Genomic DNA, 17,854 nt, shown 5'->3' on the forward strand with positions numbered 1-17,854 from the left:
TTTAAGTACGGAGTTTTAAGTATTTAATTATAATTATAAATTAAAATTAAAATTATTAAATAATTTATTTAAAATAAAAAAATTAAATTATAAATTTTAAAATATAATTATATTTTTTTTAAAAAATAAGACCAATTAAGTGGAATGTAATATTATATTGTATATATATATATATATATTTTTATAAAATAAGAATCCGCCACCGCTAACCGAAAATGTGCAGGATAAATCTTCGGTCGAATCTAATACTTTGTAAACAAGATCTGACAAGACAAGTCACACTAGACGAACCATATGTTGTAGATGAACCTAGAGAGGTCAATATTTAAACCCATGACCTCACATTAATTTTGATAAATTAATGTTTTTAATTAGTCCAAAAAATTAATTTAGAAATATCAGTGTATATCAATTTTTCAAATTAATTTTTTATTTTATTTTATTTTAAAATTAATTAATTATTTTATATATATTAATATATTTCTTATTACATATTTATTAAAATTTCAAATATTTTTTTAATAATAATTTTTTATATGTTACTTTTCTTTTATAAAAATTTGTAAATTTCTTTAATTAAAGATAAAATAAAAATATTAATATTATTAATTTATATATATATTTTTTATCACATAAATTTTTTATTAAAAATAAATATATTTATTTAAAATTATAAATTTAAAAAATATTTTAATAAAAATACATATACTAATAAATTTTTATTTTTATATTAAATTTATTTTAAATGAAACATATATTTTTCAATAAAATGACATTAAGTTTTTATAAAATAGTAAAAATAAATATTTAAATTTATTTCTATTTTTTAATAATTAATAATAAAAATTTAAAAATTTGCTAACAATCAACTAATAACTAATTGTGAAACACCATTTTATAGATATTATTTATTGAGATATTTTAAATATTAAAATTTAAATTTGATGACACTATTATCTAATTGTTAAACATCCTCTTAATATATTAATTGTTAAGATACTTATAAATATTTAATTTTAAATTTATTAGATTTGATCACATTATAATCTAATTGCCAAATATTCCATAATATATTAGTTACTGAGATATTTTATATATTTAATTTTAGATTTAGATTTGATGCTATTATATTTTAGATTTCGAGTATATTGCCTGTATGTATATATATGCCCGTTTTCATAATTTGTTTCTACACATAACGCACTATCAGAGAGATCTATTTCTCAAATATACAACCCGCGTCTCTCCGATTTTCGATCTTCTGTTATTCATCTGCGTTGTATTCCTCTCTCTTCTTTCTTTCGCTTATTTACTGAAAAAACCCTAGAAAGATTGATAGATTGTGCATTGGGGGAATTATGGCGCAGAATCAATCGACTTCGCTCTATGTGGGCGATTTGGATGGGAATGTGATTGAGTCGCAGATTTACCATCTTTTTAGTCAGGTGGGCCAGGTGGCGTCTGTTAGGATTTGCAGGGACATTGGCACTCTACTCAGCCTTGGATATGGTTACGTTAATTTCAACCATCCCCAGGATGCGGCAAGAGCTATAGAAGAGTTGAATTTCACGCCTCTGAATAACCAGCCGATTCGAATTATGTACTCTCGTCGGGATCCAAGCATTCGGAGGAGTGGCACAGGAAATATCTTCATCAAGAATCTGGACAAAGGAATCGACAACAAAGCGTTACGGGATACCTTCTCAAGTTTTGGGACTATTCTTTCGTGCAAGGTAGCAACATACTCCAATGGCCAATCTAAGGGTCATGGATTTGTGCAATTTCATACCCAAGAGGCGGCGCAAAGTGCTATTGATAGGTTGAATGGAATGCTTATCAACGATAAACAAGTGTATGTTGGACATTTTCATCGTAAGCAGGAGAGGGAGACGGCGATAAATGAGACAAAGTTCAACAATGTTTATGTGAAAAATCTATCTGAGTCTACTACAGATGATGATCTGAAGAGAATTTTTGGGGAGTATGGGAAGGTCACTAGTGGTGTAGTGATGAGGGACGGCGGTGGAAAATCCAAATGTTTTGGTTTTATCAATTTTGAAATTGCTGATGATGCTGCTAAAGCTGTTGAAGCTCTAAACGGAAAGAAATTCGATGAAAAAGAGTGGTACGTTAGGAAAGCCCTGAAGAAGCCGGAGAGAGAGCAAGAACTTCAAAATCAAACTGCCCGAGAAGCTGGCAACAAAGTTCAAGGAACTAATTTATATGTCAAGAACTTGGACGATAAAATTGACGATGAAAAGCTGAAAGAGCTGTTTGCAGGATTTGGTACCATAACTTCTTGCAAGGTCATGCTTGGTCCTACTGGAGTAAGCAAAGGTTGTGGATTTGTTAGGTTTTCAACTTCAGCGGAGGCTGCTCGTGCTCTTGCCCAGATGAATGGCAGAATGGTGATCAGAAAGCCACTGTATGTGGCAGTGGCGGAGCGGAAAAAAGATCGGACGGCAAGATTACAGGCTCAGTTTTCACAAAGGAGAGCTGTTCCGACAATGCTTCCACCCGTTGGTCCTCGTATGCCGCCGATATATCCTCCTGTTGCAGCTGCCATGGGGCAGCAACTATACTTTGGGCAAGGTCCTCCGGCCATAGTTCCTCCTCAGGCCGGATACGGCTATCAGCCACACCTTGCTCCCGGAATGTGTCCAGGTGGGGCTCCAATTCATAATTTCTTTGTTCCTGTAGTCCCACCGGGGCAACAGGGCCAACGCCCCCGCCCCCGCCCCCGCCCTGCTGGAAGATGTGGACAACAAAATCAGCAACCTGTTCCTATGGCTATGATGCTGCCCCAAACGGTTCCTCAGGGTAGGATGTACGGGTACCCTCCTGGCGCCATGGCGCCAGCTGCATCAGAGATGAGGTCTGTTCCATTTGACGTGGGCACCATGCTTCCCCAAGATGCCGTTGTCGCCCCAAAGCCCGTGTCAATCTCGACTGCTCTCGCAAGTGCTCAGCCCGAATATAAGAGGAGGATCTTGGGCGAGTACTTGTACCCGCTCGTCGATCAGCTCGAGCACGATCATGCTGCCAAAATCACGGGAATGCTACTGGAGATGGACCAGACTGAGGTTTTGCATTTGCTGGAGTCGCCAGAAGCTCTGAAAGCTAAAGTTGCCGAGGCTGGGGATTTGCTGAGGAACGCCCCACCTCTGGCGCCGGGTAACAGCTCTGCCAATCAGCTCGCCTCCTAGTCTATCAACCACGAATTTCATTCATTTTTACACATTTTTTTTTTTTTTGCTAGATTAGATTATTTAGGTTTGAATTTATTATTTTTATGACCCATTTTGATTAATACAATGTAATTTTTGAATTTTCATAATTTATTTTTAATATTAACCAACAAATTATGGATTTAGCTCCTTAATTTTCATTAGTTGTTTTTAATTTTCTTGTTTTAAAGTCGATGCTTTGGAGATTGGCAAAAATACACATGCTCATATAATAAAGAGTGGATATTTGACCAATGCATTCTTATAGAGTGAGACCATTTTGGTTTTTTTTGTTTGATTGAAGACAAGAACTTGTAGTATTGTATGGCTCTTTCTTCTTCACTTCTTAACAAATATGCCACCACTCAAGTGCACGTTATGTGAAGAAGCTTTAGTTATTATCATAGTCAAAGTAATGGAGTGCACGTCTATCAGTTGACCACGTTGCTCTCTTACCAAAAGTTTCATGACAAAAAAATTGATGAAGACAAAAAGAAAAGAAAAGAAAAAACATTAGATCGACCACCAAGGCTCGAGTTTTGTCTCAAGAGATGACATAATTAATGGATCAAGATTCTGATATCAATTATTTCAAAATATGATTCTGAGATGAATCAGGACCATTTATGGAGGGAGGGAGGGAGGGGGCAAAAGCTTTTCTTCTTTTTTTTTTTCAAACGGTAGTATTCCATTTCATTCAATTTTCACTGTTCAAATTCAAACTGTTTCCACCATTAAAAGGTACGTAGAAAAAAAGGAAAAAGTGTAACATACCGTTGCTCCCTTTTTTTTAACTGCTGGCTGATTTGAATTTTATATTCTCAAAGTTTCAGTTTTCTTCATTCCAAATATTTCTTCCTTCTTCTTAGTTCCGTTGTAGTTTTGCTTGCATCCAAGCCATTCAATCTAAAGCCTTCTTTGTATTTCATCATTGTGTCCTTGATCTCTGATCTCGTCTGGGAATTCGAGACAGCATTAGACCAGACTCAAGAATCTGAGGATCAGACAGCAAGCAGCAAATGGAGAGCAGCATATCAAACTCTGATGATAGTCATGAAATGGGACGCCATGCCTCCTCACCTTCTTCAGCATGTCCAACTGATCAATCTTTCACAGAAATCACAAGTTACTCCATCTTGAGTGGCGACTCTTTCGCCTACTGCAGGAGTAGCTCTGAGGCCTCAGGGTTCTCCTCAGAGCACACAGACGACAACAGCTATTCTGAGGTGGCCTCTCCCATCTGCTGGCCGGGCCGCAACTCTCTGATCTGTGCAAAGTTTTCGAGACTAGGCCTAAAACAGAACAAGCATGAGATGATGGATGAAGAAGACACAGCAGATTTAGGTGAAATTTTTCTTAACCTATTTCATTTGGCCATCAAGATTGAACTTTTTTTGTTTTGCCTATTTGTTTTGTGGATTAATGAAGGATTATTGCAGAGCTAGAGCTGATGAAGGAGAGATTCTCAAAGTTGTTGCTGGGAGAGGACATGTCTGGAAGTGGGAAGGGAGTTTGCAGTGCTGTCACCATCTCAAATGCCATTACAAACCTTTATGGTATTGTGGACATCCTCCTCTCTCCTACCCCACCCTACCTTTCTTATGGCAAACTTCAAGGTTTTGGTTTCAATATGCAGCTTCTGTATTTGGCAAACACCAGAAACTAGAGCCCCTGCATTCAGACAACAAACTAATGTGGAAGAGGGAAATGAAGTGTCTTCTAGCAATATGTGATTACATTGTTGAATTCACTCCCACGGTTCAGACATTAAAAGATGGAACAGCTTTGGAGGTCACACCACATTCAACATACATGCATCCAAATTTGGCTAATTTTTATTCTCTCAACACTTTTTTTACAATGTCTGAAATCATAACTGCAGGTGATGACAAGTACGATAAGATCAGATATATCCATTAATCTACCTGCCCTGAGAAAACTTGATGCAATGCTTCTGGTAAATAATAATAATACTACATCGAATTGTAGTCAAGAAATCCTACTTCTTTCCAAGTGTGAGTTTTCCTGCTCCAATAAGTAAGTGTAAATAAAAATCACATGTTCATGAATGGGCACAGGATATTCTGGACAGCTTTCAAGAGACAGAGTTCTGGTATTCAGACGAGGGAAGAAGTTCCGGAAGCTCCCGATGCTCGGGGTCATTCAGGAGGATCATTCATTCGCAGCCCAAAGAAGAGAAATGGTGGCTGCCGATTCCATGCGTCTCCCCTGACGGGCTGTCTGAGAAATCAAAGCAGCAATTGAGGCAAAAGCGCGACTGCGCCAGCCAGATTCACAAGGCGGCAATGGCTATAAACAGCAGCATTCTTGCTGAAATGCAGATTCCAGAATGTTACATTGCATCCCTTCCCAAGGTAGTAACCAAGTAATGAAGTTGAAATTAATAAAAGCTGAAATATTTAATGAATGAGTGACAATGACAGAGTGGAAAAGCGAGCGCGGGAGACACAATCTACCGGCACATGCACAGCGTGGAAACTTTCTTGCCGGATCATCTGCTGGACTGTCTCAACATTAGCTCTGAGCATGAAGCCCTCAAGCTTGCGGACAGGGTTGAAGCCTCGATGGTGATATGGCGTCGAAAAATGGGGATGGCGGCTCAGTCAAAGTCCTCCTCCTCGTTGTCATGGGGTGGCATGGTTAGAGATCAGGGTGGTTCTGAGAAGAACCATGTGTTAGCAGAAAGAGCAGAAACTTTGCTCTTCAGCTTGAAGCAAAGATATCCTCAACTTTCGCAAACCACATTGGACATGAGCAAGATCCAATACAACAAGGCACGTCGTTTCCTCTCTCTCTCTCTCTCTCTATATATATATATATATATATGTATAACAGTGAGTGATGGATCCGATCCAATCAAGATTTAAGGTTGTTTGGGTTGGTGCAGGATGTGGGGCAGGCAGTGCTGGAGAGCTATTCCAGAGTCTTGGAGGGCCTGGCATTCAACGTTGTTGCTTGGATTGAAGACGTTCTTTCCCTAGACAAAACCCAAAGCCAAAGCCAAAGCCAAATCCTGCAGGATTACTGACTCAATCCAAGCAGCAAATTAGAAGTTAGGTCTGTCTGGTTCTTAGGAAAGCAGAACGAATGAATGAAGATGCCTGCCTAACTTGTTTATGATCAGTGAGAGAGAGATAGATATGTCATCAAGCAGCTACAATATAGATAGATAGATAGATAGATGGTAGCTATTATTATATTGTTTCCACTTCTTAATAAAAAGATATACTGTTATTTAGATCGCTCTTCTATGCATAAATTTCTAATCACCGACATTGCCAAGCACTCTTGGAGTGTCACAGGCGCTATATATGTAGAATAAATTGCAATTTGCATTCCATTCTTGATTTTTTTTTTTTTTTTTAATTAAATCTTAACTTCCACAATAAATAATAAAAAATTATTATTTATTTTACATAATAATTAATATATTTTAATTAATACTAGTATAATTTTTATTGACAAAAAATGTAGAGTAGAAGCTTAACAACATATAAAGAAATAAAGAAATGCCTCTCGGAAGTAAGTGTCACATAAATCTCCGACCCCAACCCCAACCCCAACCAGTTCATAGAGTCCCAAAAAGTCTCACAAACCCTCATGGCTCTCTCACGCCACTTCCTCCGTCGATCCGCCTCTCTCCGTCGGTTCTCCACCGCTCCTACCACTACCACTACCTCTTCCGAGCGTCCTCACTCTCATCGTAGCCTCCACGAATTCCTCCCACCGACTTCTTACGCGAACTCCTGGAATCCCCCTAGGACTCCAAAGGAGGCGGCCGCGCAGTTGGCTTTCCTCCGCCGTGACTACGATCGCAAAGTGAAGCAGATCCGCAAGGAGTATATCAAGGAAATGGAGTTTCTGAGAATCGAGAAGATGCGGAAGGACGAGGCCAGGAAGGAGGCGTTGAGGATCGTGAACGAGGAGAGGAAAGCGGCGAAGGATGCGAAGAAGAAAGCGGAGGCCATTGAGAGAGAGGCTGCGGAACAGGAGTTCCGGAAAATGTTGGTATGTGAAGCTTCCTTGCTCATCTTGAGATTGGTTTCGTTTCAGTTCGTATTGTTTCTATTCACGCGAATTTTCATTTAACTTGGTAGATGCATTCTGAGGTAAAGTATCGAGCAATTTTCTAAACGTCGTAGCTCATAACATCACATGTGTTACATATAATCGTTTTTCTAACTGGCACTATTATGCATTCATTTCATAACTTTAATTATAGTAGATTTTTAACCCAAAAGGATGAACTTCCGCTTTAGGTAGTTGTGTGTGCCAGAGTGGCCTCAGGGAATTATAGCGCTTGTGCCTTAATCGAACCAAAATTGGATCCTGATTTAGTTCTAATTCTCAGCCACTAACAGGGGTAGGAAATATGTTGAAGTAGTACATTTTGCCTATTTTATTATAAGAATTAAGTTATGCCCCTGAGCATGATCTGAGTGTATCACACATAAAAGTCTTGCATTTTTATGTGATTATAAAATCTTCTAGTGTACTGATTCAGATCATCTTTATTAGTTGATTGACGGAATAGGTTGTGAAGCTAGTAGAAACCAGTAGTAGGAGATGCGGAAAAATTAATTTATTGACTTCGGTTTAAACTAAAGCTTTATTTAAAGTGACTCAAGAAGTCTCACGAAATTCATGCAGATAAGAAACTAAAGAATATTGTCTTAAAGATTAAGTAGAACCAGCTGATTCCATTATTTATTCCGTTGCATTATATATCCAATATCTAATTATGTGTGGTGTGGTTGTAATTTTTTTGTTCTGTGAATAAGCTAACCAGGCTCAGACGGGTAGCTCCAAAAAGCATGTGATACTGGATCGTGGATACCATCACCTTTCTGTTTGTCTATATTGATACATGCCCCCATGTGTTCCTATGTTTTTGTTACATTTGCCAATATAGTTGCACCCAGGTCTGCCTGAATCTTACAAGAAAATATTAGCAGGGAGATTATAATCCAGTTCCACATAAAAAAAGAAAAAAGGATAGATAAAGGAAATACAAAGTGCGTATGCTAGTTTAGCTCCTCATCCAAGTATTCATAATGGAGTTTCCCTCCAACTCTAAGAGGGGAGTTCAGGTTGATGGGACTTAGGGCACCGAAACAGTTTCCGTGAATGATCATGTCTCAGCTGGAAGGCACAACTTGTATGAACCTTTTCCCCACTACCTCATCAGGATAGGTATTTGGTAGCAAACATTTGAGGATGAAAAATTCAATTATTAAAACACCAGTGACAGTTTTGAATTCACATTTTAATGTAATCAACAGTGTTGTTTTCATACTGGCAGAGTAAGTTCCTCAAAAGCTTGTATCCATTGTTTTTGTCGTAAATGTGCATATAATTATATTAGTTTCAAGAAACAGTACATGTTTCTGTTCCGAACAAGCTAGAAATATTCTGATAAGTAAACAGGATGTTTCTATCAAGGATCTGTTGAGACAACTATTGTTATTTTCTTCTCTAGGAAGTATTACTCTTCTTACAGTTTAGTGCTGTCTGCTGCCCATCTAATTGGAAATGTTAGAATAGCAATCTTCATAGTTATATGTGTGTGCTCATGCACCTGCGGAAGAAATGTTTGTGTTACATTTCATTGTTGTAATCTTTTTTTTTTTTCATTTGTCTATAAAAAATTTGCATGCAATGCGGTAATCCTTTGTTGGAAATTGCAGATGAAAGAGAGAGCAGAGAAGCTTGAATATTGGAGGGTAAGAGAAAAGAAAATACAAGAGAAGAAAAGAGAGAAGAATGAACTTCTGCGCAGACAAAGTTCTCAATGGATAGAAGAATCTGCCATAGAGAGTAAGACACTTGATGCCATTGTTAACTACATCCATATTTGAATCGTCGAAGAACCGGCCATAATATACAAAGTTTAAGTGTAGTTTTCCTGTTGGGATCTCAAAATTAGACTTGGATCATACTTTATCTATGTCTTGTGGTTTGAAATATTCATCAGCATTTGGAGATAATTAGAAAAATGTCTCTTGGGACATGTTCTGTGCAGAGTGGGCGGCCCCTTCAATTTTTCATACTTCATCATAACATTTATGGCTATTGTCTGGAAAATAATATTTGTGTTTCTCAGCCTTATATGGATTTTGTGCATCGATCTTATTATATTAATTTTTTACTATTTATATTTTATTCTCTAAAGAGAGCCCAAATAGAACTGGATGTGGTGGACTTGACAGAAAAAGGCCCAATTGCAGAGCAACTAATCTAACCTAAATTGGGACAGACTGGAGCTTCAACTTGAAGAAACTACACTAGACTGCCTCCTGCTGCCAGTCTGCCAGTAAGAAGAATCTACACTACACCAGTTATTTTTCCATCGATTTTAAAGGGTACAAATTTCGTTGAAATTTTACTTCTTTCGTCCCAGATACTATATCGATGTTGCCGTTTCTATCCGTTTCATATACTATATCATTTTTCAAATAATTACATATTTAATCTTATTTTAAATATTTTAATTTATTATTTTTTTTAATTTTAATTAAATAAATTAATTATTTTAATTTTAATTTATAATTATTTATATAATAAATAATTATTGTCACCAGTGGCTTTGTACGCCATATAACAAGGAGCCGAGCCAACCGGCGCTGGAATTTGGATTTGGGAGTCATAGGAATGGGACCTCCCTCGTTACTGCAACTTCTATAACCTAAAACAAATGCACTATCAAATAAATACCGCAGAGTTCGACGATCTGCACTGCAGTCTCTCACCGAAATACCCCCGTCTTCTTCCATCGCCATCCACTTTGTGATTCAAGGCTTCTAGGAACCCTAACTTTTTGTTTTTGTCCCTCTATTCCTTAAACAGTAGATTTTTTAATTCCAACCGGCAGCCCTAAAATTGTTGTATCGATTTTCAGCGTAAGTGCCCACTCAGACCAGGTATGCTTCCCTTTTGGATTTTGGTTACATCCTGTCATGTGGCGAAAAAGTGTTTGATCTAAATTACTAGAACTCGATTGTGTGTGTGCGATTATCTCTTTTTAATTATTAGTTGACAGGATGTTAATTGAGTAAAGAAATCGGTATGTATTTACTGTTTGCATAATAAGTGTGGGGTTTCGTAGGTGGTTTGACTCCAATTCTGGTTATTGGGGGGTTGGTTAGGGAACATATAGCTTTGTTTCTGTTGTCTGATGCCAGGGACAGCTTTCATGTTTATAGATGTATATGTCAATGTCACTCTGGTTATACTTATTTGGGTTTTGAATTTCTTTGAAGAGAGCTCTTGGCTATGGCAAAATCCTTAGTTCCTTCAATGAATTCTTGCATGATGAATACAAGTTTCTTGATTTTTATATTGCAATCGTTCTCATTATGAGTCTTTTCTAACGATCCAGGTGCGGTGCGCTGCGAGTGACAAAATGGCTGCGAGTACTGAAGAGGACCTGAAGAAAAAATCACAGCCTCAGTTGGTGAAGTTGGACAGGGCATTCAAATTGGTAAAGCATGTTTTCCATTTTGAATTGCTGCATCAATGTATTGGTTCCAATAAGCATATACTTACTTGTCCGGAGGGGAGGGTTTAAATTTTTTATTGAGCATATTTTTACACTACAGGCCGAGCAGTGGGTTAATAACATGAGCAAATCCTCCTCACATGACGAGAAGTCCCCTTCAGTGGAACTGGAAGGGCGTCCGGCTGGGTAAGAGCTCGCTAAGACACAAACACACACAGTCTTTTAACTTTTTAGCTGAGTTTTCATATTTGAGTTTTTTCTCTAGGCTTGGCATTGGTGCAACTGTTCCAAAAGAGTCCAAGGTTGCACTTACAAATAATCCCGTCGAAAGAAAATTGTTTTCGAAGCTGCAAACGGAGAATAGGAAAGCAAACAAGAGAGATGAGAACTTGGCATCCAATGCAAAGGTTGATGAAGACAGCGAGGAAGATGAGTCCGAAAGCAGAACCAGAGCTTTCTCCAAGAGAAGACCTTTGAGTTTGAGCTCACCTCTAAATGCAAAAAGAAAGAACCGACGATAACCATAAATATTACATCACATTACATTAAAGCGGGAAGGCTAACTCTCACAAAATCATACCATTCATTCAGTTAGCCCTTGTGTGTGTTCAAGAACCCGCAATCCGTGGGCAATTTTATTTTTTGTTTTTTATTACAATTTGGAAGGATATGAGCTAGAAATTTAAATTTAGGATATTATTGAACACTTGTTCACAAACCAGAAACATGATGTCAAGCATTCACTCACACACTGAACATGTTCTAGGCAAACATGATTGATCTTCCTTCATCGTCTGCGGAACCAAACCACCTACCAAAACCGATCTTTTATGGTGTCTTCTACTCTTTCCCCTGAAGAGTAGACTCACGCAGATGCTTTTGAGTCAGGCAAAAGGATCTGTTATTTATGAAACCTATCAAAGCAAGACTGGATTATTGTATGAGAAACCCCCCCGTGTCAATCCATACTCTATGCAAGAAGATGCTCCTGTACTCTCCTTGCTCAAGAACACATCGAAGTGACAACTTCCTTCACCCTTAGTCCGATTGATGTCAGGTTGGAAATTAGTTTGCAGATAGATGTAGTCAGTACGCGATGGATGGGCGGATGGATACATCTTCTTCTGCGCAAAGGAGTGTTTTGTCGGGTCGTGTTGTGTTCCTCCTATGGAATTGAGACAATTATGCACTACACAATACGGTGACTTCAATGGCTTTGTAGTTGGACTGCGGATCAGTTTGAAACACTGAAAGCTCGAGCTCTGAAACACCATCGATGAAGCTCATAACACAGTCGTCCAAGAATTCATCAAAAATGGTCTCCTCCATTTCAGAACCAATAAGCTCGATATCAGATTGGAGGTACATCCATTTTCCAGAGTTTGCCAGGTCTATTTTGACAAGCTGGTCCAGAGGGGGTGGAGGCTGTGGATGTGAAAATAGATGTCCTTCGACTCGTTGCCATATCTCATGAATAAGATCCATCCCTTTTGGGACTGGTCGGTTGTTAGGTTTATCACGTGATATCCCTGTAAAGCATCCAAAATAAGATTCGCACACCTCCTTCAAGGATTCATTGGCGCTGTCGAAGAGGAGTTTCTGATCATGGCGTGGCCTGCTGGAAAATAGCTCGACTTCATCGAATAATGATGAGTCAAGGATCTTGTATGAAGAAAGCCACCTTGAAAGAAAATCATCCCAGTTCAAACCCGAACCGAGCAGGACTGCTTCGACATATTCAAATGCAGATTCCTCTCCCTCTTGAGAAATTCTGGTACAAATCCCCTGTTCGCTTGTGGAGGATTGCTCTTCAAAATTGATATGCCGTGGTTGAATTTCTTTCCCACCTAAATGACAAGAAACAAGTGTTTCAAAATTAAAGATGTGAGACTGCTTCATTTCCTTAAGTCCACAATCTAACCTGATCGAGACATGGAGCTAGCTGGACTGATATCTTCATCTGTGAATAATGGCTCAAGAATAGATATCGGACTGGGTTGCTCCACTTTGATACATCCACGGTCGGAGTCTTCGGTTTTACTGCTTAGTGGAGAATGCGGAGGAGATATTTGATCCTTGCCATATAAATCCTTTGAAAGAGAATGTACAAGAGAAGTACTATGGTGAGAAAATTACAATTAAACAAAACAGCCATAGATAGCATATTCGGCAGGCAGGCAGGCAGGGGTGTAACCAACTGAGTCTTTACGGAATGAGAATGAAATAAAGGAACTTACTAATTTGAAGCTCGGGATGGAATCATTCAATGTCGCTGAAGCATTTTCTCCATTATCTACTTCACTAGCACCTACTTTCTGCAAATCTCCATCCAATGAAGTACCGGAAGGCTCAGGGGTAATACCATTAACTGATTCCTCTTCCTGAATCTTAGATTCTGTCCTTTCTTCAATCTCAGATGCTATCAAATGGAAGTTTGCACAGTGAGATTGAGAAAATATTCTTCCAAGTACAGATATGCCTTTGAACTTATCAAGAAAGAGAATGGTAGAATGTACCTTCAGGAGTCGTAGCATCTTGGGTAAAGGATCGAAGTTCTGAACGACACTTCAGATCATCAGCATTCATTTTGAGAGACTGTTCCTTGTCCTGACAGACAATGCTGGGGACACATGGTTGGCTCTCCAAATTTTGCCTTCTCGGGCTTGGATGGTCATTGAGTTTTTCTTGAAAAAGACCACCCACATTATTCTTAGATGTGCCTTGTGGTGATAATCTCATCTGGGCAGTAATAAAGACTCCATCGTCACGCCTCCGAGGGCTGCAGCTAGGGGAACCATTATACTCAGGAAGAGACAGGATCCTGCCAAGAGATTTGGGAAGAAGCCCGGCAATGGGCTCTACATCATCTCCATTATTCAGCATCTCCGAAAGATGTTTCTTTGCCTCTATATAGATATTAGATACACCAGGTCGTGAATATTGGCAGTGTTCATTTTCCACAAGTGAGCCTTTGTCTTTTACCTTATCAACTGCTTCACCCTTTTTAGGCGAAGATACTGCAAATCTTTCAGTATAGAAATGGTTCCTATTTGGAGATCTCCAGGCCAATGCTTCTCCAGAGGCACCTTTGTTGCCATTGATCCCAACTTGGGGCTTTGAAGGCAATTTCGGGATCAGCCTGTCAGGAGAAATTCCCTGCCTATCCTTCCCCATTGCATGCCTTAGCTTTCTTTTAATTTCCGTGAAAGAGAAATGGGATGCATTTCGGTCATTTTGGATCTTATCATACGAAGAGTTGTTTGCGGGAATACCAGTTTGCAGACTCTGTGAACCTGCTGGCAAAGGCTTCCAAATTACAATCTTATTTAGAGACTGAGGGTCCTTGTCCACCCCTGAGGGATAGGTATCCAGTGATTTGCTCCTCCTTCGGAAGAAATTTCGGTGCTTACGGCCACTAGATTCATCAGATTTTAAGCTAGTATGCTTCTCCTCCGATAAATTGGATCCAGGCAAAGGACTGAGAGTTCGGCCTTTGTCCATCTGAGCTTCTTCGAAATTTTGGATGTGCTTGACCAGTGCTGAATTTGAATCCTGTAGTATTTTCAAGAATAAACCTTTGTTTAAACTTAAGGTCTGCAGAGCATCCACAAAATCTTTTGAGCACAAAATATTCCCTTGTTCCCCGAAGTGCGGACTGCCGCTCATCCGCTCTTCTATGACTGTTTTTATCGCTGCAGCTATTTTTTCTTCAACTAACATAGCAGCATGATTGGATGGTGTATCAAGATCACCGAGTTCATCATGCTTCGAGCAGTTCATCTTACTCTGGCTAATCTGGGACAATTCATCCATTAATTTTTCTAGATCAAGATCATCTGGAGGCTTGTCCTCTGGAAGGTTGTTAGAGTGTTCAGGAAAGCATTCTGCAGCACCAAAAAGTGCCGAGATATCCATGTCCCATGACTTAATGCTGCTTCTGTTCCTTCTCTTTTGACTGCTGTTTGTCTTATTTTTATGCCTCGAATTAATTTGTTCCCGACTTAACTCAGAATCTTTTGGTAGATTAGTTCTTGAGCTTTGCTCATTGAACATGTCTACTTCAATAAGCTCCTTCACACTGGTTTTGACAGCATCTGTCACTGCCGTATGCTGATTAATTAAAGATAATCAATTAGATAGCAAAAAATGAAAGTCGGCAACAAAACTGCAAATTAGGTTTGGGCATTGCACCAGAACATACCATGTTATCCTCACATTTTTCAATTTGGCCTGAGAGAATTATTTGGCTACTTGACGGTCCAGAGCCTAGAAAACCGAGCAGCGGGAGCGTCAAATACCATGAATCCAAATTTAATCAGGAACAAACATAACATAATGAAAACTTTTATAATGAAGATGCTACTACCAGGAGTCTGCTTGCTCACTCGCTTTCTATCTGAAAGCAATCGTCTGGTGGATTTCCCATTGCGGAATGCAAATATGCTGATTAAACTCCATATGCAACCTGCTTGGGCTCTTGAAGGACGCCTTTGTGATCTTTTTGCCATAAGAAGTTATCTACAGAATGCTTAAGATCTCATCTATCTCTCCTCTTCAAAAAGTGCATAAACTGAAATAAAATGGGCAAGATTAGTAGCTGCCCTTACTGCTAATTCTCTAAGGATTAAATGTTCCATGATTTCTGCCATGTGTCGTATCAAAACTCAGAAACTAGTCTTACATTTTACGTGACTTGCCTATTGAATTTCGGATAAAAAATAAATAAATAAATAAAAAGTAGGAGTCTAAGCAATATATTTAAAAGTACATAATTGGATTGAGGCGTGAAAATGCCACTTTTTATTGAAAAAAAGGTTTGGATGCATATAAAGGACAAATAATATATATTATTTTTAAAAATTGTAAGTAATTATATATTGATATTACACAAATAATTCTATTAATATAAAAATAAATAATTTTGTAAAATGCTAAATACAATGTATTAAATTGTTCTGTACGCATCTATCTATCTTCTTCTCTAAATCTGCAATGCAGTCCAAAAAAGTGTAAAGAAGAAGCCAATCTAAACCCCCAGACTAATTCTGTAAGAGTTTTTTCAATTTTATTTTTTGCCTTTTTAGTAGAACCAGTCCGATTAACAATACACTGCAGATATTTGTTATCTTTCAGAAAAAAAAGGGACCTGAGTATGTAGACGAATGTGATACAATTGAGGTCATTTTGAAACAGAAATGAACGAGAAAAAAAAGGGGTTGAACCAATACAGGCAAATCTATACAGAGAAATCCAATAATAGAGGGAGGATATATGAAATTGTACCTGAAATTTGATGTAAACGTCCGGCCAAAAGATCCACTCTCAAGAATACAGGAAAATTTTGATAGCCTCTGTTTGTAAAGGAAAAGGTTTTTTTGACTTTTTCTCTCCTTGAATTGTGGTTGGCAGTGGCAATGTGATCTTCCCTTCAACAAAACTATTTTTATCAGAAAGTCTATTAAATGACGAACAAATTTCCGAAAGATCCGATCACAAGATATCGGTTTCCCAACCTTTCTGAGATTTAACTGATCACAGGACTGCCTTCACAAAAACCAAAAAAAAAAAACAAAAACAAAATTTCCCCTTCAACCGGCCTTACTAATCAGAATTTCATATCGAAATCCCTTGTGTCTATCTGTTTAGCTTTTTATCACAAGGAACTACAAACCTTTCCAGGCAATTCAGACGAACGAGATGGAAAAAACCAACTGCGAAAAAATAGAAGAAAAAAAATCTTTCACAAACCTGACAAGATCCTAAATCACCCCACAAAATATTTTCCTATAAAAAATAAACTCACAAAACCCCAAGTCCTGATATGAATATTTACAAGCACTAAGGTGCACAAAGGAAGAAGGTAAAGACAGCATAAAAAAACTCAGAAAGAACAAGAAAACCAAAACTTTATCTCGCTGGTGGAGGAGAATCCAATTCCACACCGACCAAAAAGAGGGAGAGCCAGAGTAGAAAATCACAAGCCCACTTATTAAAATGGAGCAAAGGAGTTAGGCGTGGGGCAGCCATTGAAGACAGAAACGCAGATATAAATTATAGTATAATATATTGCTGATAATTAAAATGAAAGGAAAAGTTAGAAAGTGTGTGGGGGTCGCTTTTCTGAGGAGCGGGGACAATTGTGCTGATCACTGAGTCCTGATAACGATGCAACGAACGAGGGGGGGAGAATTGTATGCATACGGTGCCACCTGTGCGGCTGAATGTAGGAAAGGTGGGACCCTCAAAATATACAATCCCAGATCTCACCCCCACCAGCTAGGACACACGTAGACACACACACATGATGCATTGAGCCAACATAAACATGCCGCTACAGAATGGTTTTCTTGGATAAGATGGCAAAATTTGGAGCATATCAAGATTGGAACTATCCTTAATAATTATACTACAACTACCCTAAAAAGCAGGGAGAGTCAGAGGGCACAACTCACCATGAAAGATAAATACTTTACAGTGTGTGGGTGTGTTTCCTTCCAGCTCGTCTCCTTGCCTGCCTGCCTGCCTGCAATAAATAAATCTGAATCGGCAGGGTTAGCTCATAGATTTAGGAACACGGTGAAAGTTAACTGGAATCGATGATTCTCCACGATATTAGTACAGGTTTGATCTTCTTTTCTATTAAGCTCCTAATGTATTAATTGGATGTCATTATGCGATAAAATAAACATCTACCCCATGTGGGGTTATATTAAAAAGTATAGTAACGCCATAGCTCCATAAAGAAACTATTAATTAAACAAATGCATCCGAATCATTACAGTGAAGAAACGAAGCAATTAGTGAAACGGAGCATACCTAAATTTGGGAGTTACCGATGAAGCTGTCAAGGAAGAGTCCAGACAAGTTGTCTCACCTCTGAGTCAATTAAGTTAGCCGTGTGTGTGAGTGTGCTGTCTCTGTTCAGGCACATTACTGAACTTCTTGAAAATGGAGACAGCGATGGTTGGCAGAGGTGGATGCCACGACTTAGCGTGGGTTGGTGATTCTTAGAACTCCGGGATTCCATTGCCAAATGGATCCACATCACCCGATTGCAGTACGCTGATGAGGTCCAGGGAGCTTTCAAGAATCACCTGGACTGCCGGAT

General features: G+C 38.5%; 5 protein-coding genes across 11 annotated transcripts; 4 read left to right on the forward strand and 1 right to left on the reverse strand.

Annotated features, from left to right (window-relative positions):
• Nucleotides 1–1,358: 1,358 nt before the first annotated feature.
• Nucleotides 1,359–3,310, forward strand: LOC127246930 (polyadenylate-binding protein 2-like). Its single transcript, XM_051268591.1, has one exon. It carries the CDS (start codon nucleotides 1,359–1,361, stop codon nucleotides 3,204–3,206), a length of 1,848 nt encoding a protein of 615 aa, XP_051124548.1. The 3' UTR covers nucleotides 3,207–3,310.
• Nucleotides 3,311–4,065: 755 nt separating this feature from the next.
• LOC127245030 (rop guanine nucleotide exchange factor 3-like) lies at nucleotides 4,066–6,486 on the forward strand. Its single transcript, XM_051265678.1, has 7 exons — nucleotides 4,066–4,571; nucleotides 4,667–4,783; nucleotides 4,864–5,018; nucleotides 5,110–5,184; nucleotides 5,306–5,602; nucleotides 5,672–6,022; nucleotides 6,136–6,486. Exons 1-7 carry the CDS (start codon nucleotides 4,247–4,249, stop codon nucleotides 6,274–6,276), a joined length of 1,461 nt encoding a protein of 486 aa, XP_051121635.1. The 5' UTR covers nucleotides 4,066–4,246; the 3' UTR covers nucleotides 6,277–6,486.
• A 280-nt stretch (nucleotides 6,487–6,766) lies between these two features.
• On the forward strand, nucleotides 6,767–10,723 carry LOC127245041 (uncharacterized). 4 transcript variants are annotated; one of them, XR_007837360.1, is made up of 4 exons: nucleotides 6,767–7,256; nucleotides 8,936–9,065; nucleotides 9,505–9,610; nucleotides 9,830–9,956. XR_007837360.1 is itself a non-coding variant. In XM_051265695.1 (3 exons), the coding sequence occupies exons 1-3, from the start codon at nucleotides 6,849–6,851 to the stop codon at nucleotides 10,644–10,646; spliced, it is 558 nt and encodes a 185-aa protein (XP_051121652.1). In that variant the 5' UTR covers nucleotides 6,767–6,848; the 3' UTR covers nucleotides 10,647–10,723. The 4 variants fall into 4 exon arrangements, 3 of the variants coding, with proteins under 3 accessions (XP_051121652.1, XP_051121645.1, XP_051121660.1); XM_051265695.1 differs by lacking the exons at nucleotides 9,505–9,610; nucleotides 9,830–9,956 and adding an exon at nucleotides 10,627–10,723; XM_051265688.1 differs by lacking the exon at nucleotides 9,830–9,956 and having other exon boundaries at nucleotides 9,421–9,558.
• LOC127245065 (uncharacterized) lies at nucleotides 10,629–11,530 on the forward strand. Its single transcript, XM_051265709.1, has 3 exons — nucleotides 10,629–10,728; nucleotides 10,847–10,932; nucleotides 11,012–11,530. The coding sequence occupies exons 1-3, from the start codon at nucleotides 10,651–10,653 to the stop codon at nucleotides 11,265–11,267; spliced, it is 420 nt and encodes a 139-aa protein (XP_051121666.1). The 5' UTR covers nucleotides 10,629–10,650; the 3' UTR covers nucleotides 11,268–11,530.
• Nucleotides 11,422–16,758, reverse strand: LOC127245002 (uncharacterized). 4 transcript variants are annotated; one of them, XM_051265654.1, is made up of 8 exons: nucleotides 16,260–16,758; nucleotides 16,030–16,167; nucleotides 15,113–15,316; nucleotides 14,948–15,012; nucleotides 13,263–14,856; nucleotides 12,984–13,165; nucleotides 12,668–12,836; nucleotides 11,422–12,593 (listed from the first exon to the last, which is right to left on the reverse strand). In XM_051265654.1, exons 3-8 carry the CDS (start codon nucleotides 15,252–15,254, stop codon nucleotides 11,929–11,931), a joined length of 2,817 nt encoding a protein of 938 aa, XP_051121611.1. In that variant the 5' UTR covers nucleotides 15,255–15,316; nucleotides 16,030–16,167; nucleotides 16,260–16,758; the 3' UTR covers nucleotides 11,422–11,928. The 4 variants fall into 4 exon arrangements, with proteins under 4 accessions (XP_051121611.1, XP_051121617.1, XP_051121622.1 ...); XM_051265660.1 differs by having other exon boundaries at nucleotides 16,030–16,172; XM_051265665.1 differs by having other exon boundaries at nucleotides 15,113–15,264; nucleotides 16,030–16,758.
• Between the last annotated feature and the right edge of the window lie 1,096 nt (nucleotides 16,759–17,854).

Source organism: Andrographis paniculata, unplaced genomic scaffold, assembly GCF_009805555.1.
Source record: "Andrographis paniculata isolate CXL003 unplaced genomic scaffold, ASM980555v1 Contig10END, whole genome shotgun sequence".
NCBI lineage: Eukaryota > Viridiplantae > Streptophyta > Magnoliopsida > Lamiales > Acanthaceae > Andrographis > Andrographis paniculata.

Bases quoted from the DNA above. Each gene is read 5' to 3' on its own strand.
- LOC127245065 (XM_051265709.1), top strand. From the start codon at position 10,651: ATGGCTGCGAGTACTGAAGAGGACCTGAAGAAAAAATCACAGCCTCAG. The intron at 10,729-10,846 runs GTAAAGCATGTT...TTTACACTACAG, and splicing joins TGGACAGGGCATTCAAATTG to GCCGAGCAGTGGGTTAATAA. The intron at 10,933-11,011 runs GTAAGAGCTCGC...TTTTTTCTCTAG, and splicing joins CTGGAAGGGCGTCCGGCTGG to GCTTGGCATTGGTGCAACTG.
- LOC127245030 (XM_051265678.1), top strand. From the start codon at position 4,247: ATGGAGAGCAGCATATCAAACTCTGATGATAGTCATGAAATGGGACGC. The intron at 5,603-5,671 runs GTAGTAACCAAG...TGACAATGACAG, and splicing joins ACATTGCATCCCTTCCCAAG to AGTGGAAAAGCGAGCGCGGG. The intron at 6,023-6,135 runs GCACGTCGTTTC...GGGTTGGTGCAG, and splicing joins GCAAGATCCAATACAACAAG to GATGTGGGGCAGGCAGTGCT.
- LOC127245002 (XM_051265654.1), bottom strand. From the start codon at position 15,254: ATGGCAAAAAGATCACAAAGGCGTCCTTCAAGAGCCCAAGCAGGTTGC. The intron at 14,857-14,947 runs GTATGTTCTGGT...TTAATTAATCAG, and splicing joins AAAAATGTGAGGATAACATG to CATACGGCAGTGACAGATGC. The intron at 12,594-12,667 runs GTTAGATTGTGG...CTTGTCATTTAG, and splicing joins TAGCTCCATGTCTCGATCAG to GTGGGAAAGAAATTCAACCA.
- LOC127245041 (XM_051265688.1), top strand. From the start codon at position 6,849: ATGGCTCTCTCACGCCACTTCCTCCGTCGATCCGCCTCTCTCCGTCGG. The intron at 7,257-8,935 runs GTATGTGAAGCT...TGGAAATTGCAG, and splicing joins AGGAGTTCCGGAAAATGTTG to ATGAAAGAGAGAGCAGAGAA. The intron at 9,066-9,420 runs GTAAGACACTTG...TATTCTCTAAAG, and splicing joins AGAAGAATCTGCCATAGAGA to AGAGCCCAAATAGAACTGGA.
- LOC127246930 (XM_051268591.1), top strand. From the start codon at position 1,359: ATGGCGCAGAATCAATCGACTTCGCTCTATGTGGGCGATTTGGATGGG.